Source organism: Pan paniscus, chromosome 2 (assembly GCF_029289425.2).
Source record: "Pan paniscus chromosome 2, NHGRI_mPanPan1-v2.0_pri, whole genome shotgun sequence".
Classification (NCBI taxonomy): domain Eukaryota; kingdom Metazoa; phylum Chordata; class Mammalia; order Primates; family Hominidae; genus Pan; species Pan paniscus.
The window spans coordinates 124,609,657-124,630,131 of record NC_085926.1 but is presented as its reverse complement, the minus strand read 5'-3'; the positions used below and the strand labels follow the sequence as shown (position 1 = coordinate 124,630,131).

General features: G+C 42.8%; 1 protein-coding gene across 8 annotated transcripts in view; it reads right to left on the bottom strand.

Annotated features, from left to right (window-relative positions):
- CHCHD6 (coiled-coil-helix-coiled-coil-helix domain containing 6) overlaps positions 1-6,882 on the bottom strand; it is a 260,690-nt gene extending 253,808 nt beyond the window's left edge. For 2 of the 8 annotated variants that reach the window (XM_034957292.3, XM_063602912.1), the window contains exon 1: positions 2,195-2,419. In XM_034957292.3, coding sequence (XP_034813183.2) covers positions 2,195-2,281 — 87 coding nt within the window. In that variant the 5' untranslated portion in view covers positions 2,282-2,419. Of the gene's footprint in view, positions 1-1,964; positions 2,096-2,194 lie in introns of those variants that run through there. The other 6 variants (XR_010111644.1, XR_010111645.1, XM_034957291.2 and 3 more) reach the window with 6 other exon arrangements.
- Positions 6,883-20,475: the final 13,593 nt, after the last annotated feature.

The window sequence follows — 20,475 nt, the reverse complement described above, 5'->3', positions numbered from 1 at the left end:
TGCACCTCTGGACAAGTCATTTATCCTCTCTGATTAGTTTGCCCAGCTGGAAAAGAAAGCAGTCAGTCACCAAAGTTCCTTCCAGTTTTAAAACTAAGTGGGGCACTATCATCCCTGTCAGGACAGGTACGGGTATTGTCACAAAATTTTCAGGCTGCCTTGCATACATCATGGGGGGGAATTGCAGAAGTGAGAAAAAGTTGCTTTTTGCACCGAAAAGATCTTAATTAAAGTCCCAGAAGTTACTCAGGTTAACACCTTGGGCAAATTCCTTAACCCCTTTAAGCCCAATTCTCCATCTTTAAATACAGAGAATTTATATGTTGCAGAAGTATTTAAGAGAACTAGAAATGAAATGTACCTGTCTTATATAATACTCAAAAAACATGAGGTTTCCAATCAACTTGAAAGAAGGCACCCCCAAAGGCACTCCCCTGAACCTCTGAGGACTCCAACTTAACTTTCCAACATTCCCCAAAACAGGAGACCAAATCACAAGGGTGAGAGCACCCAAACAGAGCCAAGCTTATCTTTCTAAATTCCAATTCAGGTTCCTCCTTCTCGGCCTTCCAACACAAGCCATCTCCTCCCCCATTTAATCCTTGCCACAAGTGAGGTCCACAAAACTATACAACGCCTAGCAAGCACCAAATGTGCCAAGTACTCTGCTAGGCTAAGAAGAGAGGCCTCCACAAAGCACTCTCTCTGTGCGTTTCCTTAACACTTTCACAGACATCATCTTATCCTAGGCAGTACCTAGGATACATACACACCCAATTTTTTTTTTTTAATGTGGCCATTGAGGCTCAAAAGAGTTTTTTACCCAAGGTCATACAGCTAATGAGCACCTGCCAGAACTCCTGAAGTCTGTCTAAGCCACCTCCCTAATTCCTCCTTAATTAACTAATTCACCTACACCCAGCTCTGTGCGTTTCATTTAATCCTAGTCCCTTTTACTGGGTTCATTCATCTCTTCACAGTTACTTACAAAGCACCTGCAGGTGTAGACACAGGTGGAGGAAGAGGCCGAGCACAGCAACACGCCCTGGAATTGGCTTGTTTCAATCCCAGCTCTCCCACTTACTATTTACATGATCTTGGATCAGTTCGTTCACCTCTCAGTGCCTCAGTTCTCCTTAATCTACAATAATGGGCTAAATAGGGCTGTTGAAAATTAAATCAGTTAACTTATAAAGGGTTTAGTCCAACGCATGGCCCCTACACTGCAATAAGAGCTGCTTTTATTCTTCTGGGTTCTGGGGACAGTCTTCAATCAGACAGGAACCTTAGCCTCAAAAAGTTTACACTCTAGCAGTAAACGCAATAAACAAGTAAACAATTATCAACAGAAGCGATCACTGTGATGAGTGCTATGAAAATAATAAATGTGTGACGGGGGGTGGGAGGTTACTTCAGATTGGGTGGTCAGGGAAGGATTCTCTGGTGATATCTGAACTACAACAAGAATTACAAGAAACAGCGGGATTTAAGGAGAGCTGAAGGAGAGAGAACAGCCGGCGCACAGACCCTGAGCTGAGCCAGCGGCACCCTCCAGGAAAACACGGCGGTCCTGAGGCTGGGGACGAGGTGAGGGTGCCACGCGAGGGAAATGGCACGAGATGCAGTCCCAGAGGTCGACGGGCAGCGGCCAGCTTTGGAACCAGGGAAGGCATCATCCAAGCGCGCTAGGAACCCACTGGAGGGTTTCAGGCAAGGAAGGGGATCAGATCTGAGCTATGGTTCTTCCGGCGCCCCGCAGATGTGCTGTGGAGAACAGGCAGGCGGGGAAGAGCTGAGTCCCCAAGCAAAGCCCAGGTGGGAGACACCGCGTACCCAGAACGAGATGCGCGCACCTGAGGGGCCACGGGCTGGGAGGCCGGGCGCAAATTCAAGAAACGTAAAAACTAAGCCGACCGGAGCCAGGACGTGGCCAGGGCGTCCCTCGTGTCCCAGGGGCCTCGCACCTGTCCAGTTCTTCACTCCTCCTTCCCTGAAGCCGATGTCGCGAAGCTCCAAGGCTGCCAGCCTCGGACTCGCGTCTCGGCTCAGCCTCTTCCTGGCCTGAGCCCCCGGAGTCTCCCAAGCCCCACGCCCCTCACGCGTGGAAAGAGCCCCCGGCCCTGCGCTCCGCCCCGCACCTCCCCCCCGCGCCCGCGGCCTCCACGCCCGCCCCGGCCCAGGCGGCGCCGCTCACCCGGACACCCTGCAGCACCCGGACCCGCTCCTCCTCGTCCACTCCGAAGGACACCCTGCGGCCCTCGCTGCTCTCCGTGCTCCCCATGGCGAGATGCTGGAGGGCCGGCAGCCACCAGACCCGAGACCCGGCTCCAGAGCAACCGGGCCAACAACGCTTTCCAGGACTCGCGCGGCCGCGGCACACGCCAACAAAGCCACGTCCTATTGGCCGACGTCAGAGGCTTCACCAATCGGGTGGCGCTGAGTCGCGGTGCCTTGTGGGGATTGCAGTCCTTCCGTCTGGAGGGGTGGGGGCGTGGCGGTCTGTGCCTGCTAGAGTGCGTTAGGCTGAGGCCGAAGATGTGTACCGGCGGAGGCCCTGGAGTGGAGGGCTGGGTGCAGGACAGGGTCACGTTCTCGCTTTGGGAGCTCACCCTTGAGGGAGAGCCAAGGGTGATGTTCTGAGGCCAGGAGACGCCGAGACGGCCAAGGCGCTCATCTGGAGGCGAATTTCTGAGGGTTCACTGCTCCGTTCATTCAGCAAACACGTGTAGAGCAGCACGGGCTGAGCGCCAGACGAGCAGGGACCTGGCCCTGGCATTACAGCGCCCCTCAAGACAGCGAGTGTCCTGCCCTTGAGAGGTTTACAGTGCAAGGGGAAAACAAGTGAAAAGCCAAACACGCACGCAAGGAAACTGACTGTAATACACGGAAAACTGCATGGCGATGCCACTAGTGAAATGAACAGAAGGAGGCCTCTTTTAATTTCAGTGGCCAGAGCAACCTCTGAGGAAGAAGCTTTGAACTGAGCCGGAGGGAGAGTAGGATTTATGTAGAAAAAGGTAGGGGAAGAGGTTTCCTGGGAGTCTCAGGCAGGAAAAGAGAAAGAGGGGTCATCCCATGGCTGGAAAGTGAGAAGAGGGCAGAGGAGTGGTGAGGACCCAAATCATGTCGGGTCTTGTGAGGCAGGGTCTGAGTGTGGGTTTTATTCTAAACGCCCCGGCAGGACAGGGAATGGTCCTAAGCCGTTAGGAGGCATTGCCCAAGGAGTGTACATACCATGTGTGGAGTGCAGTGTGCCAGGCATTGTGTGTAGGCTTCTTACACAGGACCCTATGTGTAAGGGAGCACACAGACGGTTGCCAGTCATAGACACTGCTACCTTCAAATAAGCCCCTTTTTGTTCCTCTGAGTTGCTGAATGGCTTTGATTTGCAAAAGTGCGCCTGAAGCCGAGCTGAGGAAAACTAGATGGCTACATGAAATACCCAGAAAGTATTTGGAGCTCCTATTGGCAACCTGGAAAGAAAGGGGTGAGGAGGAGAGAATGATTGAGAGAGAGCAGTAAGGCTCTGAGATTGAGAATAGCTCAGGGTGAAGAAGCTAGTAAACATCCCAGAGCTGGTGTGACGATGGAATCTTTAGGAACAAAGGTGTCTGCTAGTTTCATTCAAAATACTTTATTGGCACACCCCACTCCATCCCCTCTGTCGTCCATTTCTTCCCTATAAGCAGAGCCTGCGTAGGGGATTCTGGTGCCAGGAGTTTCCTGGGGGAGCACCTCAGGAGAAAGGAAGTTAGGGAGACAGGCTAAGGGGGGTGGGGACCGGGGGCTGCGGGGAAAACTGAGTAAAGATGTGGTCAGACCTGGTCCTGGGCTTTCCTTTGTCTCTTTTCCTTGGAGGTTTATGATTACTAATTCAATCTCCTTACTCGTTATTGGTCTGTTCAGATTTTCTGTTTCTTCAAGACTCAGTTTGGATAGATGGTATGTTTCTGGGAATTCGTCCATTTCTCCTAAATTATCCAGTTTCTTGGTGTATAATTGTTCATAGTAGTTGATTATGATCTTTTGTATTTCTGTGATATCAGTTGTAATGTCTCCTCTTTCATTTATACTTTTGTTTATGTGAATTATCTTTTTTCTTGGTTAGTCTAGCTAAGGTTTGTTAATTTTGTTGATCTTTACTGTTGATCTTTTCTGTTGTTTTTCTAGTTTCTATTTCTGCTCTCATCTTTTTTATTTCCTTCGGTCTGCTGACTTTGGGGCTTAGTTTGTTCCTCTTCTAGTTCCTTGAGATATAAAATTAGGTTGTTTGATGTCTTTCTTTTTTCTTAATGTAGGTATTTTTCGCTATAAACTTCCCTCTTAAAAATGTTTCTATTGCATCCTATAAGTTGTGGTACCTTGTGTTTCCATTTTCATTTGTCTCAAGATACTTGTTTATTCCCCTTTTGATTTATTCTTTGGCTCATTGGCTGTTCAGGAATGTGTTGTTTAATTTCCGCACATGTGTGAATTTTCCAAAATTCTTCCTATTACTGATTTCTGACAACAAACTATTCAAAAAGAAATTAAGAAAATGATCCCACTTACAATAACACCAAAAAGAATAAAATATGAATAAATTTAACCAAGGAGGTGAAAGAAAGATGCACACAAAAAATTGCACGCTAAAAATTATAAGACACTGTTGAAAGATACTATAGGAGACATAAATAAGTAGAAAGATAGCCTGTGTTTATAGATCAGAAGAATTAATATTGTTAAAATGGCTTTACTACCCAAAGTAATCTACACATTCAATATCATCATTGTCAAAATTCTAATGACATTTTTCACATAAATAGAAAAAAACAATTCTAACATTTCATATGGAACCACAAAAGACCCCAAATCATCAAAGCAATCTTGAGAAAGAAGCAGAAAGCTGAAGGCATCATACTCCCTGATTTCAAACTATATTACAAAGCTATAGTAATCAAAAGAGTATGGTACTGGCATAAAAATAGATACATAGATCAATGCAGAAAAATAGAGAGCCCATGCATATATGGTCTACTAATGTTTGAAAATGGTGCCGAGAATATACACACTATGGAGAAAGGAAAGTCTCTTCAATAATTGGAGCTGGAAATACGGGATATCCACATTCAAAAGAAGAAAATTGGACCCTTGTATTACACCAAATAAAAAATCCATTCAAAATGAATTGAAGACTTAAATGTGAGATCTGAAACCCCAAAACTCCTAGAAGAAAACATAGGTGGAAAGCTTCTTATCATTGGTCTTGACGATAATTTTTTTGGCTATAACACCAAAAGCACAAACAACAAAAGTAAAAATAAACGAATGGTATGACATCAAACTAAAAAAGCTTCTCCACATAAGAGGAAACAATCAGCAAACTGAAAAGGCAACCTACAGACTGGGAGAAAATATTTGGGCACCATATATCTGATAAATGCTTAATATCCAAATATACTGTATAAGGAACTCACACAACTCAATAGCAAAAATAAATACCCAATTAAAAAATGGGCAAAGGACTTGAATAGACATTTTTCTGAAGAAGACATGTGAATAGCTAACAGGCATATGAAGAGCACTCAACACCACTAATCATCAGAGAAATGCAAATTAAAACCATGGTGAGATATCACCTTACACCTGTGAGGATCAGTATTGTAATAAAGACAAGAGAAGTGTTGGTGAGGATGTAGAGAAAAGAGAAGCCTGCACACTGCTGGTGGGAATATAAATTTGTAGAGCCATTATGGGAGAGAGTATGGCAACTCCCCCAAAAGTCAATACAATCTAATAATCCTATTTCTGCATAGTTAACTTTAGCCTAAAGCTGCTTCCTTGTAAGTTCAGCCTAAAGGTTGATCCATACATAGTGAACTGTAATCTAACTGGATGTGTAAACAGACTGTAACCTACTCTTATAACAAGTAGCCAAGTCTCAGCCAATCAGAAGACATACTACTCACAGGTGGCCAACTGTTCAGTGTTCAAATAAGTCTGTAACCCAGCTGTAACCAATCTGGCTATTTCTGTATTTCACTTCCATTTTATTTATGTCATTTTCCTTTTCCTGTCCCTAAATCCTCTCCAACCCCACTGGCAGCACTGAAGTCTCTTTGAAGGTATTCTGATTTGGGGGGCTCCCTGATTTGTAACTTGTCCTTTTCTCAAACTCTTTAATCAGTCTCAAGTTTTTCCTTTAACAGTATATATCTAAAGGAAATGAAATCTTGAAAATATATCTGCTCCCCCATGTCCATTGTAGTATTATTCAAAATACCCAAAATATGGAAACAACCTGTGTCCATCAACAGATGAGCAGATAAAATGTTTTACACACACATATATATACATACACACACACACATGCGTGTTTTATCCAGCCATAAAAAAGGAAATCCTGCCGTATGTGACAACATGGACGAACCTGGAGGACATTTTGCTAAGTGAAATAAGCCAGGCACAGAAAGACAAATACTGTATGATCTCACTTATATATGGAATCTAAAAAAGTTGAACTCATAGAAGCAGAATAGAACATTGGTTACCAGGGATTAGGAAGTGGGGGCATGGGGAAATGGTCAAAGGGTACAAACTTTAGTTATAAGATGAACAAGTTCTGGCCAGGCACAGTGGCTCACGCCTGTAATCGCAGCACTTTGAGAGACTGAGGCAGGCAGATCATTTGAGGTCAGGGGTTTGAGACCAGCCTGACCAACATGGTGAAACCCCATCTCTACTAAAAATACAAAAAATAATTAGCCGGGCATGGTGGCACATGCCTGTAATCCCAACTACTTGGAAGGCTGAGCAGAAGAATCGCTTGAACTTGGGAGGTGGAGGTTCCAGTGAGCAGGACCTCACCACTGCACTCCAGCCCTGGTGACTGAGCGAGACTCCAAATCAAAAAAAAAAAAAAAAAAGATGAACAAGTTCTGAGGATCGAATGCACAGCATGGATGGTGAATGATGTGTAATTTCATTGTGATAAGCATTACACAACGTATATGTATATCAAACCATCACATTTTATACTTTAAATATATATAATCTTTGTCCATTAAAAAAAAATTTTTTGAGACATGGTCTCACTCTGTTGCCCAGGCTGGAGTGCAGTGGCATGAATAGAGCTCACAGCAGCTTTGACCTCCTGGGTTCAAGGAATCCTCCTGCCTCTCAAGACTATAGGTGCATGCCACCACACCTGGCATATATATATATAAAACAGAGACTGGATCTCGCTATGTTGCCAAGCCCAGGCTGGTGTTGAACTCCTGGGCTCAAGCAACCCTCCCACCTTGGCGTCCCAAAGTGCTAGGATTACAGGGGTGAGTCACCGCATCTGGCCATGGGGCCAGACAGCCACCGAGTATTCAGAGGGCCACCAAGACATCTGTGCTGAGCTAATTTAGCAAAACGAGTGAGAGCCAAGGGTGACCATGAGACTCTGTGTGGCCTCACTCCCACTGTGAAGAATCCTTGGGGAGTCTTGAAATTCCACAGACTTACAGCAGCATAGGTAAGCCTCATGACAACCCAGTATATTCTTTATCTCCACTTCACAGATGAGAAAACCGAGGAGCAAGCAGGTGAAGATAATGCAACATTATTGATCCAAAGTAGGAGGAGGATAAAGGCAGTGGCAAGGGACGTGAAGGAAAGGAGGGGGAGGGAAGCAGAGCTTTTTGAGGAAGTTCCTTGTGCCAGGAGTTTTATTACCCTGTTCTAAGGCCCAAAAAACTGAGGCTCTGGGGAGGGAAGATGTTGTGACGGGTCTGCTCATGGCTACCTGGCACCCAGTTTCCCCTTCCCTACAACAGAACCCCAATTTCCTGAGGTGCAGGCATGTGCCCAGTTAGAAAAAATTGCCTCCTAGGCTCCCAGTGGCCAAATGCAGGACAATTTGAACATCAAGAAGAATAGAAAGAGTAATGGCTTATAGCACATTTAATTGATTTAAATCCATTAGCCTAATCTAGTGAGAGGGAGGAAGAGAAGGAGACAGCAACAGAGAGAATAGGAAAGAGGGTAAGGAAATTCTTCTTTACACAAAAATGCCAGCTAACCAGTACAGCGGGAATTTGAGATTTTTTTAAATTGCCACTTTGCCACCTTCAGAGGATTAACTGAGGCAAAAATCATCAAAGGATACTAAAGCCATTGAGTGGAAAAATTGTTGGGGGACAGGCTATTCACCCAATGTGCTGGGACTACCTTGGCCTCCCAAAGTGTTGGGATCACAGGCATGAGCCATCATGCCTGGCCACAGGGCCTGACAGCCACTGAGTATTCAGAGGGCCACCAAGACATCTGTGCTGAATTTTTTCTGCACCAAAGGAAATTGGGGTTCTGTTGCAGGGAAGGGGGAACCGGGTGCTAGGCAGCCATGAGTGGACCTGTCACAACACCTTCCCTTCCACCCAACGACAGATTTATTCATTACAAAGGGAAAACCATATTACAATGATGACATCTGGCAGTCACTACCTTAACCAAATGACCAAATTTAGCATCTCAAATAGTGGGACCATCTGGCACAATGTCCCTCCCCAAGTGATACAATGAGGAACACAAAACATCTCCAGTGCAGTATTCTTGTCAAAAGTGTAACCTGAATCTAATGGTGAGGACACAGTCAGACAAATCCAGGAACATCCTAGGAAACAACTGGCCTGGACTCTTCCAAAAGGTCAATGTCATAGGAAATAAAACAAAAAAAAAAGGTAGCTTAAAAAAGACGAAGGAGGCCAGGTGAAGTGGCTCACACCTGTAATCCCAAAACTTTTGGAGGCCGAGGTGGCAGGATCACTTGAGGCCAGGAGTTCGAGACTAGCCTGGGCAACATAGCAAGATCCCATCTCTAAAAAAAAAAAAAAAATGTTTTTTTTTAATTAGCTGGGTGTGGTGGTGTGTGCCTGTAGTCCCAGCTACTCAGAAGGCTGAGGTGGGAGGAGTGCTTTAGCCCGAGAAGTCAAGGCTGCAGTGAGCTGTGATTAGACCACTGCACTCCAGGCTGGGTGACAGAGTGAGACCCTGTCTCTAAAAAATAAAATAAAATAACAAAATAATAAAAATTTTAAAAAGAGATGAAGGAAGCATAGCACTGAAATGCAGCAGTGAATCCTAATTGGATCCTGAACTAACACAACAACAGCAAAGCTATCAAAAGATACTTAGGCTTTTTGGGAATGCTTTATACATGGGATAGTGTCTTAGATGATACCATGGAATTAATGTTCATCTTGTTCTTGGGATATGCATGTTGAAATATTTAGGAGTGGAGTACCATAATGTTTACAACTTACACTCAAATGGTGTGAAAGAGAAATGTTAACATTAGGTGACTGTAGGTGACATATATCTTAGAGTTCACTATATTATTCTTTCACTGTTTCTATGCATTTGAAAATTTTCAGAACAAAAAAGAGGAGGAAAAAAAAGCTTTCCTCAAAGCAGGAAGTGACCATGTGACCCAGCTCTTGAGCAGAACCGCACAGTACTTATGTGGGATGGGGCACAAGGCTGAGCTCTGCCTTTTTCTAGACTGGCCCCTCAAGCAATTCGTGGAATATCTCTGCGCCTCTGTTTTCTGAAGGATGTGAGAATGCTGCCAACATTACCTGGAGTATTTGTCCAGAGAGCTTGGTACTAAGGGATCTCATTCAGCAACAGCTGTTGTTATTCAAAGACTTTGTTTTTGGAACAAATACTTTGGCAACCAATACAGAGGGTGTACTGGAGCGGGGAGTTCTGTGAGGTGCCTTGTCTTAAAGTGGGTTCTTCAGAAGCAAACAAGAAGAGAAGGGCTGGTGGAGTAGAAAAGTAATTTGCTTTGTCCATGTTAAAAGCCAAAAGGGAGCCAGGTGTGGTGGCTCATGACTGAAGTCCCAGCACTTTGGGAGGCCGAGGTGGGCGAATCACTTGAGGTCAGGAGTTCGAGACTAGCCTGGCCAACATGGCAAAACTCCATCTCTACTAAAAATACAAAAATTAGCCGGGCATGGCGGTGCATGCCTGTAGTCCCAGGAGGCTGAGACAGGAGAATTTCTTTAACCCGGGAGGCAGAGGTTGCAATGAGCCAAGATCACACTACTGCACTCCAGCCTGGGTGACAGAGCGAGACTCTGTCTCAAAAAAAGAAAAAGCCAATAAGGAGCTTTCCTCACAACATCAGAAACAGGAGTGTCTGCCTTCTCCACTTCTATTCAATATTGTACTGGAGGTTCTAGCCAGAGCAGTTAGACAAGAAAATGAAATAAAAGTCTTCCAGATTGAAATGGAAGAGGTAAAACTATCTCTATTTGCAGATGATATGATCTTGTATGTAGAAAATCCTTAAGAGATTCACACACACACATACACACACACACACATTTTAATAGTGCTAATAAGCAAGTTGAGCAAGGTTGAGTGTATGAGATACAAAAATCAGTTCTATGTTATGCACTAGCAGTGAGCAATTTAAAAATGAAATTAGGAAAACCCCCCTTACAATAGCTTCAAAAAAATTTAACCAAAGAACTACAAGATTTGTTCCCTGAAAACTGCAAAACACTGTTGCCTGGGCAGGGGGACAGAAATTGATAGGAAAATGACTTAAGGGATGTTTGTGAGGGATGAAAATATTCCCTATTCTGATTAGGGTAGTGGCTATGGTGTCTACATTTATCAGTACTCTTCAAGCTGTACCCTTATTATCTATGCATTTTGTCAATACCAACCTGGGCAACATAGCAAGACCCCATCTCTACAAAAGAAAATTTAAAAATTAAAAAGACACATAGACAAATAGAACAGAATAGATAACTCTGAAATAAAACTGCACACTTACGACCAGCTTATCTTCAACAAAATCAACAAAAATTAACAGTGGGGAAAGGACTCTCTAGTAAATAAATAGTGCTGGGGAAACTGCTGTGAAACTGGGAGAACTGTATGCAGAAGAATGAAACTGGACCCCTACCTCTCAACCACATACAAAAATTAACTAAAAATGGATTAAAAACTTAAATGTAAGACCTCAAACTATCAAAATCCTAGAAGAAAATCTAGAAAATACTCTTCTGGACATCAGCCTAGGCAAAGAATTTATGACTAAATCCTCAAAAGCAAATGCAACAAAAACAAATTAACAATTGGGACCTAATTAAAGAGCTTCTGCACAGCAAAAGAAACTATCAACGGAGTAAACAGACAACCTGCAGAATGGAAGAAAATGTTTGCAAATTATGCATTCAGCAAAGGACTGATATCCAGAATCTGTAAGGAACTTAAACAAATCAACAAGAAAAAAATAACCCCATTAAAAAGTAGGCAAAGGATATGAACAGACACTTCTCAAAAGACACACATGCAGCCAACAAGTACATGAAAAAACATTCAACATAACTATCAGAGAAATGCAAATCAAAGTCACAGTGAGATACCATCTCACACCAGTCAAAATGGCTACTATTTTAAAAAAGAACAGATGTTGGGGAGGTTGTGGAGAAAAGGGAATTCTTACACTCTGCAAGTGTAAATGTAAATTAGTTCAGCCCCTGTGGAGAGCAGTTTGGAGATTCCTCAAAGAACTAAAAATAGAAATACCATTTGACCCAGCATTCCCATTATTGGGTATATACCGAAAGGAATATAAATTGTTCTACCAAAAAGACACTTGCATGTGTATGTTTATCGCAGCATTAGTCACAGTAGCAAATACATGGAATCAACCCAGGTGCCCATCAACAGCAGATTAGATAAAGAAAATGTGGAACATAAACACCATGGAATACTACACAGCCATAAAAAAAGAATGAAATCATGCCCTTTGCAGCAACATGGATGCAGCTGGAGGCTGTTATCCTTAGCAAATTAATGCAGAAAGAGAAAACCAAATATTACATATTCTCACTTATAAGTGGGAGCTAAACATCAGGTACACAAGGACATAAAGATGGGAACAATAGACACTGGGGACTCCAAAAAGGGACAAGGACTGGAAAACTCCTTATTGGGACCATGTTCATTATCTGGGTGACGGTATCAAGAGAAGCCCAAACCTCAGCATCATGCAGTATACTCTTTTAACAAATCTGCCCGTGTACCTCCTGAATCTAAAATAACATTTAAAAAATTAAAATATTAGCCAGGCATGGTGGCTTCACACCTGTAGTCCCAGCTATCGAGAGGCTGAGGTGGAAGAAGGCTTCAGTAGTTATGATTGCGCCACTGTACTCCAGCCTGGACAACAGAGCATGGCCCTAGCTCTTAAGGGTGCTGGGGGGAAGGTATAAAATATTTTTGGGATTTGACACCATCATGTTTTATTTCTCACTCAGGCAAAATGTGGATGGAGGGGGCTGGGCAATCCTGGCTAACAGAGGCTCCGCTGTGCTTGAACTGCGCTGCATGGAACATGTGGCTTCCAAGGGCAGTTCAGCAGGGTAGAGTGAGCCTCCCAGACTACAGCTTTGAGTGCCAGCTTTCCCAGCCTGGGTGACCCAGCATTTCCCTCTACATTCCCCTGGCCAGTGCTGGCCACATGGCCCCACCCAACTGCAAGGCTGAGAGGTGCTGTCTTCCCTCAGTAGGAAGGAAGAAAGAAAGAGGAAACCAACTCGTAAGCACTAATAACATCACGCACAACTGATGAAAACAACTCATTGATCCCTTATTGTTTTCTGAGAAGGTCCCTATAAGAAAAATATGTTGATAATAACCAAGACATTCCTCACACTGAAAGAGCACAGAGAAACTAAACCACAGTTTATTTCGTGAGCAGCTGTGTCTTGATGATGGCATATACATGTCTTTTGCTGTACAGTAACTATAGTCCGTGCATCTTCTGCCTTAGGGAGGTGTTTCCTGGGTGCTAAAGGTCTTTCAGCGAAGCTGGCATGCATTTAACTTAGAAGGCAAATTCTTTGTGCTGCTCTTCACTTCTCCTTATATTTTTCATTTCACTGTGCACCGATAATGTTACCAGAAAAAGGGGTCTTGATCCAGATCCCAAGAGAGGATTATTGGATCTCGTGCAGGAAGGAATTTAAGGCGAGTCTCAAAGTTCAGTGGAGGAAGCAAGTTCATTGAAAGCTACTCCATTACAGAGCACGGCATCCTTAGAAAGCAAGCGGAGGAATGCACAGTCTTGTTTTATGTTTTTCTTAGATAGGGGTCTTGTCTATACAAAGACTAAACTAAACTGTGACTACATGAGGGTGAGCAGACAGCATGACAAAGTTGATTTAAAGAAAACTCTCCTTGACATTTCAGTGTGTGCGTCCATCAAAGCATAGGTGTTATTAACTAGAAAGCATACATGGTTACGGGTATGGGGATAACTGGACTCTCCATTGTTGTAGGAGTGTCCTTGCAGGAATCTTTAGGCTGTTTCCTCAACCATAAGCATCTTCGGACCACGGGTCATGACTGGCAAGGAATGTGTCTTGTTAGTCAAGATGGAGCTGAACTTAAAATGGCATTACTCTGGCTCTCCTAGGCTCCTACTTCCCTAACAATAATGGCTCCCTCTAGGCTAAAGTTTGCAAACTGCTGGTGAGAAATGGAGCCTTGATGGGAAGGGAGGATGCTCACGTGTAGGCAGGAGGAGCTCCCTGGAAGGTTGGTTCCTAGGGCCACTGGAGAGGAGTGGCTGAAGGAGCAGGTCCTAGTGGTGGTGCAGAGCATCTCCTGGCTTTCTGCAATTCTTCTCCTTTCTGAACCTCAGGTGCCTCAGCTGTAGGATGGGGTTGACTTGAGCCCCTTGTTCCCACCACCCTCAGACCTGAAGAAGAAGAACAGCTGGATCTGGGGGTGTTTGTCCTCTTGAGACCGTTCAGGCTAGCCACTGAGGCTTCTGTTGAATTGGTTGCAAGCTGGATGGATTTTCTAAGGTGTGCGTGAGGAGTGAGTAGAGGAAGAGCAGTGTATTGGAGGAGTGGGGCTTAGAGTGAAGGAAGGAGAAGAGACAGAAACTGTGTGGGGAGAGAAAATCTGGGAAAGGAGGTTTTGGTTAAAAGTGGCAGTGGTGTTTTCTGATATCATCTCTGACACCAAATACATATCATTTTCCCCATACCACCAAGTTCTCCAATTCTCTGACATCAGATAGGTATCCTAGAGATCAGTCCAGTTCTGACACCAACTCCTGGAGTCAGTGCAGGCCCCTCAGGTTAAGGGCTCAATCACACAAGACTGCCCCCCACTTCAGATGCTGGCCACAAATGGGGTGCCAAGGCTGACAACCAGTTCAGTGGTTCCCACCACCCCCCTCAGGTTTGATAATCACTGGAACAACCAACAAAACTCAGGAAAGTGCTCTACTCACTGTTACAGTTTCTTATCAAGGACACCATTGAACAGCTAGATGAAGAAGTATCTAAGTTGAGGTCTGGAAGGGTCCAAATGCAGGAGCCTCTGTCCCTACCGGGTCCGGGTGGATGGCATGTGGTTGTGTTCACCAACTCAGGGACTCTCTGAACCTTGTCGTTCAAGAGTTTTTATTGAGCTCAATCTCCAGCCCCATTTTATCCCCTCCCTCGAATAGAATAAAAGTCAGGGGATAAGATAAAAGTTCCTGCCTTCTAATCATGTGTTTGGTCTTTCTAGTGACCGGCCCCCATCCTGAAGCTGTCTAGAGACACCACTCTGAGTCATCTCATTAAGGTATACTCCAGTGAGTCCCAAAGGGGCTCCTTATGAATAACAAAAGATGTTCCTATCACTTAGGAAATCCCAAGCATTTAAGGAACTCTGTTCCAGGAACTGGGGACAAAGACCTAATATATATTTTTACCGTATCATGGTGGCAGATTAATAGATTTTGTTCTGCGATATGTAATAGAACACTGATATAGTTTGGATATTTGTCTCCTCCAAATCTCGTGTTGAAATGTCACTCCCACTGCTTGTTATTGGTCTGTTCAGGGTATCTAATTCTTCCTGATTTAAGCTAGGAGGGTTGTATCTTTCCAGGAATTTATCCATCTCCTCTAGGTTTTCCAGTTTATGCACATAAAGGTGTTCATAGTAGCCGTGACTGATCTTTTGTATTTCTGTGGTGTCAGTTGTAATATGTCCTGTTTTGTTTCTTAGTGAGGTTATTTGACTTTTCTCTCTTCTTTTCTTGGTTAATCGTACTAATGGTCTATCAATGTTAATTTTCTTTTCAAAGAACCGGATTTTTGTTTCATTTATCTTTTGTATTTTTTTGTTTCAATTTCATTTAGCTCTGCTCTGATTTTGGTTATTTCCTTTCTTCTTCTGGGTTTGGGTTTGGTTTGTTCTTGTTGCTCTAGTTACTTGAGATATGATCTTAGATTGTCCATTTGTGTTCTTTCAGACTTTTTGTTGTAGGTGTTTAGGGCTGTGAACTTTCCCCTTAGCACTGCCTTTGCCATATCCCAGAGGTTGTGTCACCATTGTTGTTCAATTTGAAGAATTTTTTAATTTCCATCTTGATTTCATTTTTGACCCAATGATCATTCAGGAGCAAGTTATTCAATTTCCATGTATTTTCATGGTTTTGAAGTTTCCTTTTGGAGTTGATTTCCAGTTTTATTCCACTGTGGTCTGAGAGAGTGCTTGATATAATTTCAATTTTCTTAAATTTATTGAGGCTCGTTTTGTGGCCTATCATATGGTCTATCTTGGAGAAATTTCCATGTGCTGATGAATAGAATGTATATTCTGCAGTTGTTGGGTAGAATGTTCTGTAAATATCTGTTAAGCCCATTTGTTCCAGAGCATAGTTTAAATCCATTATTTCTTTGTTGACTTTCTGTCTTGATGACCTGTCAAGTATTGTCAGTGGAGTACTGAAGTCTCCCACTATTATTGTGTTGCTGTCTATCTCATTTCTTAAGTCTATTAGTAATTGTTTTATAAATTTGGGAGCTTCAGTGTTAGGTGCATATATATTTAGGATTGTGATATTTTCCTGTTGGACAAGGCCTTTTGTCATCATATAATGTCCCTCTTTGTCTTTGTAAACTCCTGTTGCTTTAAAGTTTGCTTTGTCTCATGTAAGAATAGATACCCCTGCTTGCTTTTGGTGTCCATTTGCATGGAATGTCTTTTTCCACCCCTTTACCTTAAACTTATGTGAGTTCTTATGTGTTAGGTGAGTCTCCTGAAGGCAGCAGATGGTTGGTGAATTCTTATCCATTCTGCAATTTTGTATCTTTTAAGTAGAGCATTTAGGCCATTTACATTTAACGTTAGTATTGAGATGTGAGAGGTACCATTCCTATTTGTTGCCTGTAAACCTTGTTTTTTTGTTGCATTTTTGTTTTATAGGTCCTGTGAGATGTATGCTTTAAAGAGGTTCTGTTTTGATGTGTTTCCAGGATTTGTTTCAAGATTTAGAGCTCCTTTAGCAGCTCTTGTAAAAAAAAAAAAAATTACCAACAAATAAACCTCCAGGACCAGATGGATTCACAGCTGAATTCTACCAGATATTCAAAGAAGAATTGGTATCAATCCTATTGACAGTATTCCACAAGATAGAGAAAGAGGGAATCCTCCCTAAATCATTCTGTGAAGCCAGTATCAGCCTAAAACCAAAACCAGGAAAAGACATAACCAAAAAAAGAAAACTATAGACCAATATCCCTGAGGAACATAGATGCAAAAATCCTTAACAAAATACTAGCTAACTGAATCCAACAACATATCCAAAATATAATCCACCATGATCAAGTGGGTTTCATACCAGGGATGCAGGGATGGTTTAACATATGCAAGTCAATAAATGTGATACACCACATAAACAGAATTAAAAACAAAAATCACACGATCATCTCAATAGATGCAGAAAAAACATTTGACAAAATCCAGCATCACTTTATGATTAAAACTCCCAGCAAAATCAGCATACAAGGGACATATCTCAAGGTATAAAAGCCATCTATGACAAACCCACAGTCAACATAATACTGAATGGGGAAAAGTTGAAAGCATTCCCTCTGAGAACTGGAACAAGACAAGGATGCTCACTTTTACCACTTCTCTTCAACATAGCATTAGAACTCCTAGCCAGAGCAATCGACAAGAGAAAGCAATAAAGGGCATCCAAATTGGTAAAGAGGAAGTCAAGCTGTTGCTGTTTGTTGATGATATGATCATTTACCTAGAACACCCTAAAACTCCTCCAGAATGCTCCTAAGACTCATAAAAGAATTCAGCAAAGTTTCCAGATACAAAATTAATGTACACAAATCAGTAGCTCTTCTATACACCAACAGCGACCAAGTTGAGAATCAAATTGAGAACTCAACCCCTATTACAATAGCTGCAAAAAAATTAAAATACTGGCTGGGAGCACTGGTCATGCCTGTAATCCCAGCACTTTGGGAGGCTGAGGCAGGCAGATCACGAGGTCAGGAGATTGAGACCATCTGGCTAATATGGTGAAACTCCGCCTCTACTAAAAATACAAAAAATTAGCCGGGTGTGGTGGCACATGCCTGTAGTCCCAGCTACTTGGGAGGCTGAGGCAGGAGAATCAGTTGAACCCAGGAGGTGAAGGTTGCAGTGAGCTGAGATCACACCACTGCATTCCAGCCTGGGTGACAGAGTAAGACTCCATCTCAAAAAAAAGGAAAAAAAATTAAATTACTTAGGAATATACGTAACCTACCTAACCCAGGAGGTGAAAGACCTCTACAAGGAAAACTACAAAACACTGCTGAAATAAATCATAGACAACACAAACAAATGGAAACACACCCCATGCTCATGAATGGGTAGAATCAATATTGTGAAATATTGAAAATAGCATACCCATACTGCCAAAAACAATCTACAAACTCAACTCAATTCCCATCAAAATACCACCATCATTCTTCACAGACTAGAAAAAATATCCTAAAATTCATATGCAACCAAAAAAGAGCCTGCATAGCCAAAGCAAGACTAAGCAAAAGGAACAAATCTGGAGGCATCACATTACCTGATTTCAAACTGTACTATAAAGCCATAGTCACCAAAACGGCATGGTATTGGTATAAAAATAGGCACATAAACCAATGGAACCAGAAATAAGCCCAAATACTTAGAGCCAACTGATCTTCAACAAAGCAAACGAAAACATAAAGTGGGGCAAGGACACCCTATTCAACAAATGGTTCTGGGATAATTGGCAAGCCACATGTAGAAGAATGAAACTGGATCGTTGTCTCTCACCTTATGCAAAAATCAATTCAAGATGGATCAAAGACTTAAATATAAGACCTGAGACTATAAAAATTCTACAAGATAACATTGGAAAAACCCTTCTAGACATTGGCTTAGGCAAGGATTTCATGACCAAGAACCCAAAGGCAAATGCAATAAAAACAAAGATAAATAGCTGGGACTTAATTAAACTAAAGAGTTTTTGCATGGCACAAGATCAGTCAGCAGAGTAAACAGACAATCCACAGAGCGGGAGAAAATCTTCACAATCTATATATCTGACAAAGGACTAATATCCAGAATCTGCAACAAACTCAAACAAATTAGCAAGAAAAAAAAACCATCAAAAAGTGGGCTAAGGACATGAATAGACAATTCTCAAAAGAAGATACATAAATGGCCAAGAAACATATGAAAAAATGCTCCACATCACTGATAATCAAGGAAATGCAAATCAAAACCACAATGTGATACCATCTTATGCCTGCAAGAATGACCATAATCAAAAAATAAAAAAATAATAGATGTTGATGTGGCTGCAGTGAACAGAAAACACTTCTACACTGCTGGTGGGAATGTAAACTAGTACAGCCACTATGGAAAACAGCATGGAGATTCCTTAAAGAACTAAAAGTAGAACTACTATTGATCCAGCAATCCCACTACTGGGTATCTAGCCAGAGGAAAAGAAGTCATTATACGAAAAAGATACTTGCATATGCATGTTTTTGCAGCACAATTCACAATTGCAAAAATGTGCAACCAACCCAAATGCCCATCAATCAACGAGTGGATAAAGAAATTGTGATATATATATGATGGAATACTACTCAGCCATAAAAAGGAATGAATTGATGGCATTCACAGAGACCTGGATGAGACTGGAGACTATTATTCTAAGTGAAGTAACTCAGGAATGGAAAACCAAATATCGTACGTTCTCACTCATAAGTGGGAGCTAAACTATGAGGATGCAAAGGCATAAGAATGGCACAACGGACTTCGGGGACTCAGGGGGAAAAGATGGAAAGGCAGTGAGGGATAAAAGACTACAAATTGTGTGCAGGTATACTGCTCGGGTGATGGGTGTGCCAAAACCTCATGAATCACCACTAAAAAACTTATGTAACCAAACACCACCTGTTCCCCAATAACCTATGGAAATTAAAAATTTAAAAAGAAATAAAAAAAAAGACAAAGAAACGTGACTCCCAGTGTTGAGGTGGGGCCTAGTAGGGGGTCATGGGGGCAGATCCCTCATGAAAGGCTTGGTACCCTCTCTGTGGTAATAAGTTCTTACTCTATTGGTTCATGCAAGAGCTGATTGTTCAAAAGAGTTGGGCACCTCTCCTCTCTCTCCTACTTCCTCTCTTGCTATGTGACACCTGCTCCCCTTTGCCTCTGCCATGAGTGGAAGCTTCCTGAGGCCTCCCCAGAAGAAGATACTGGTGCTATTCTTCCTGTAGAGACTGCATAACCATAAGCCAGATAAGCCTCTTTTCTTTATAAATTACCCAGTTTCAGGTATTCCTTTATAGCAACACAAAGGACTAATACAATCCCCTCTTTCAAAATCTCTGTGTAATGTTCAGTAAAAGGTTTGCCTGAGTCATCAGTGCTTTTGAGTTGGATTAGGCCTAAATGGACTTCCCCAAATTATCCCTGGACCATTGTCAAGGACCCCTCTGTTAGGGAACAGTGGGCTAACGGGGTAAAGGAGAGGGGGGACCTGGGGGAGGATATGACAGGGCCCAGAGTGCTAGGAGCATGGGATGTAGCAGGGATTATGGAAAGTGTGGTTGGATCATGAGGATGGTGGCCTTGAAAACCAGGTACAAAGCTTGGCCCCTAAGGCAGGCAGTGGGGAAGTCTTGACTTTTGGAGCAGAGGAGGGACCTGGTCCAATCTGTGCTTTGGGGAGCAAATGGACTTTGGAGCAGCCCTGGAGACAGTTGATGATGTGGCCTGTCTTAGTCCATTTGTGTTGCTATAAGGGAATACCCAAGGCTGGGTAATTGATAAAGAAAAGAATTGATATTTGGCTCATGGTTCTACAGGCTGTACAAGAAGCATGGCACCAGTATCTGCTCCTGGTGAGGGCTCGGGCTGGTTCCACTTTTATTTATTTATTTATTTTTATTTTTATTTTTTGAGACGGAGTCTTACTCTGTCGCCAGGTTGGAGTGCAGTAGTGTGATCTCGGCTCACTTCAACCTCTGCCTCCCAAGTTCAAGCCATTCTCCTGCCTCAGCCTCCCAAGTAGCTGGGACTATGGGCATGAGCCACCACGCCCAGCTATTTTTTTTTTTTTTTTGGTATTTTTTAGTAGAGACA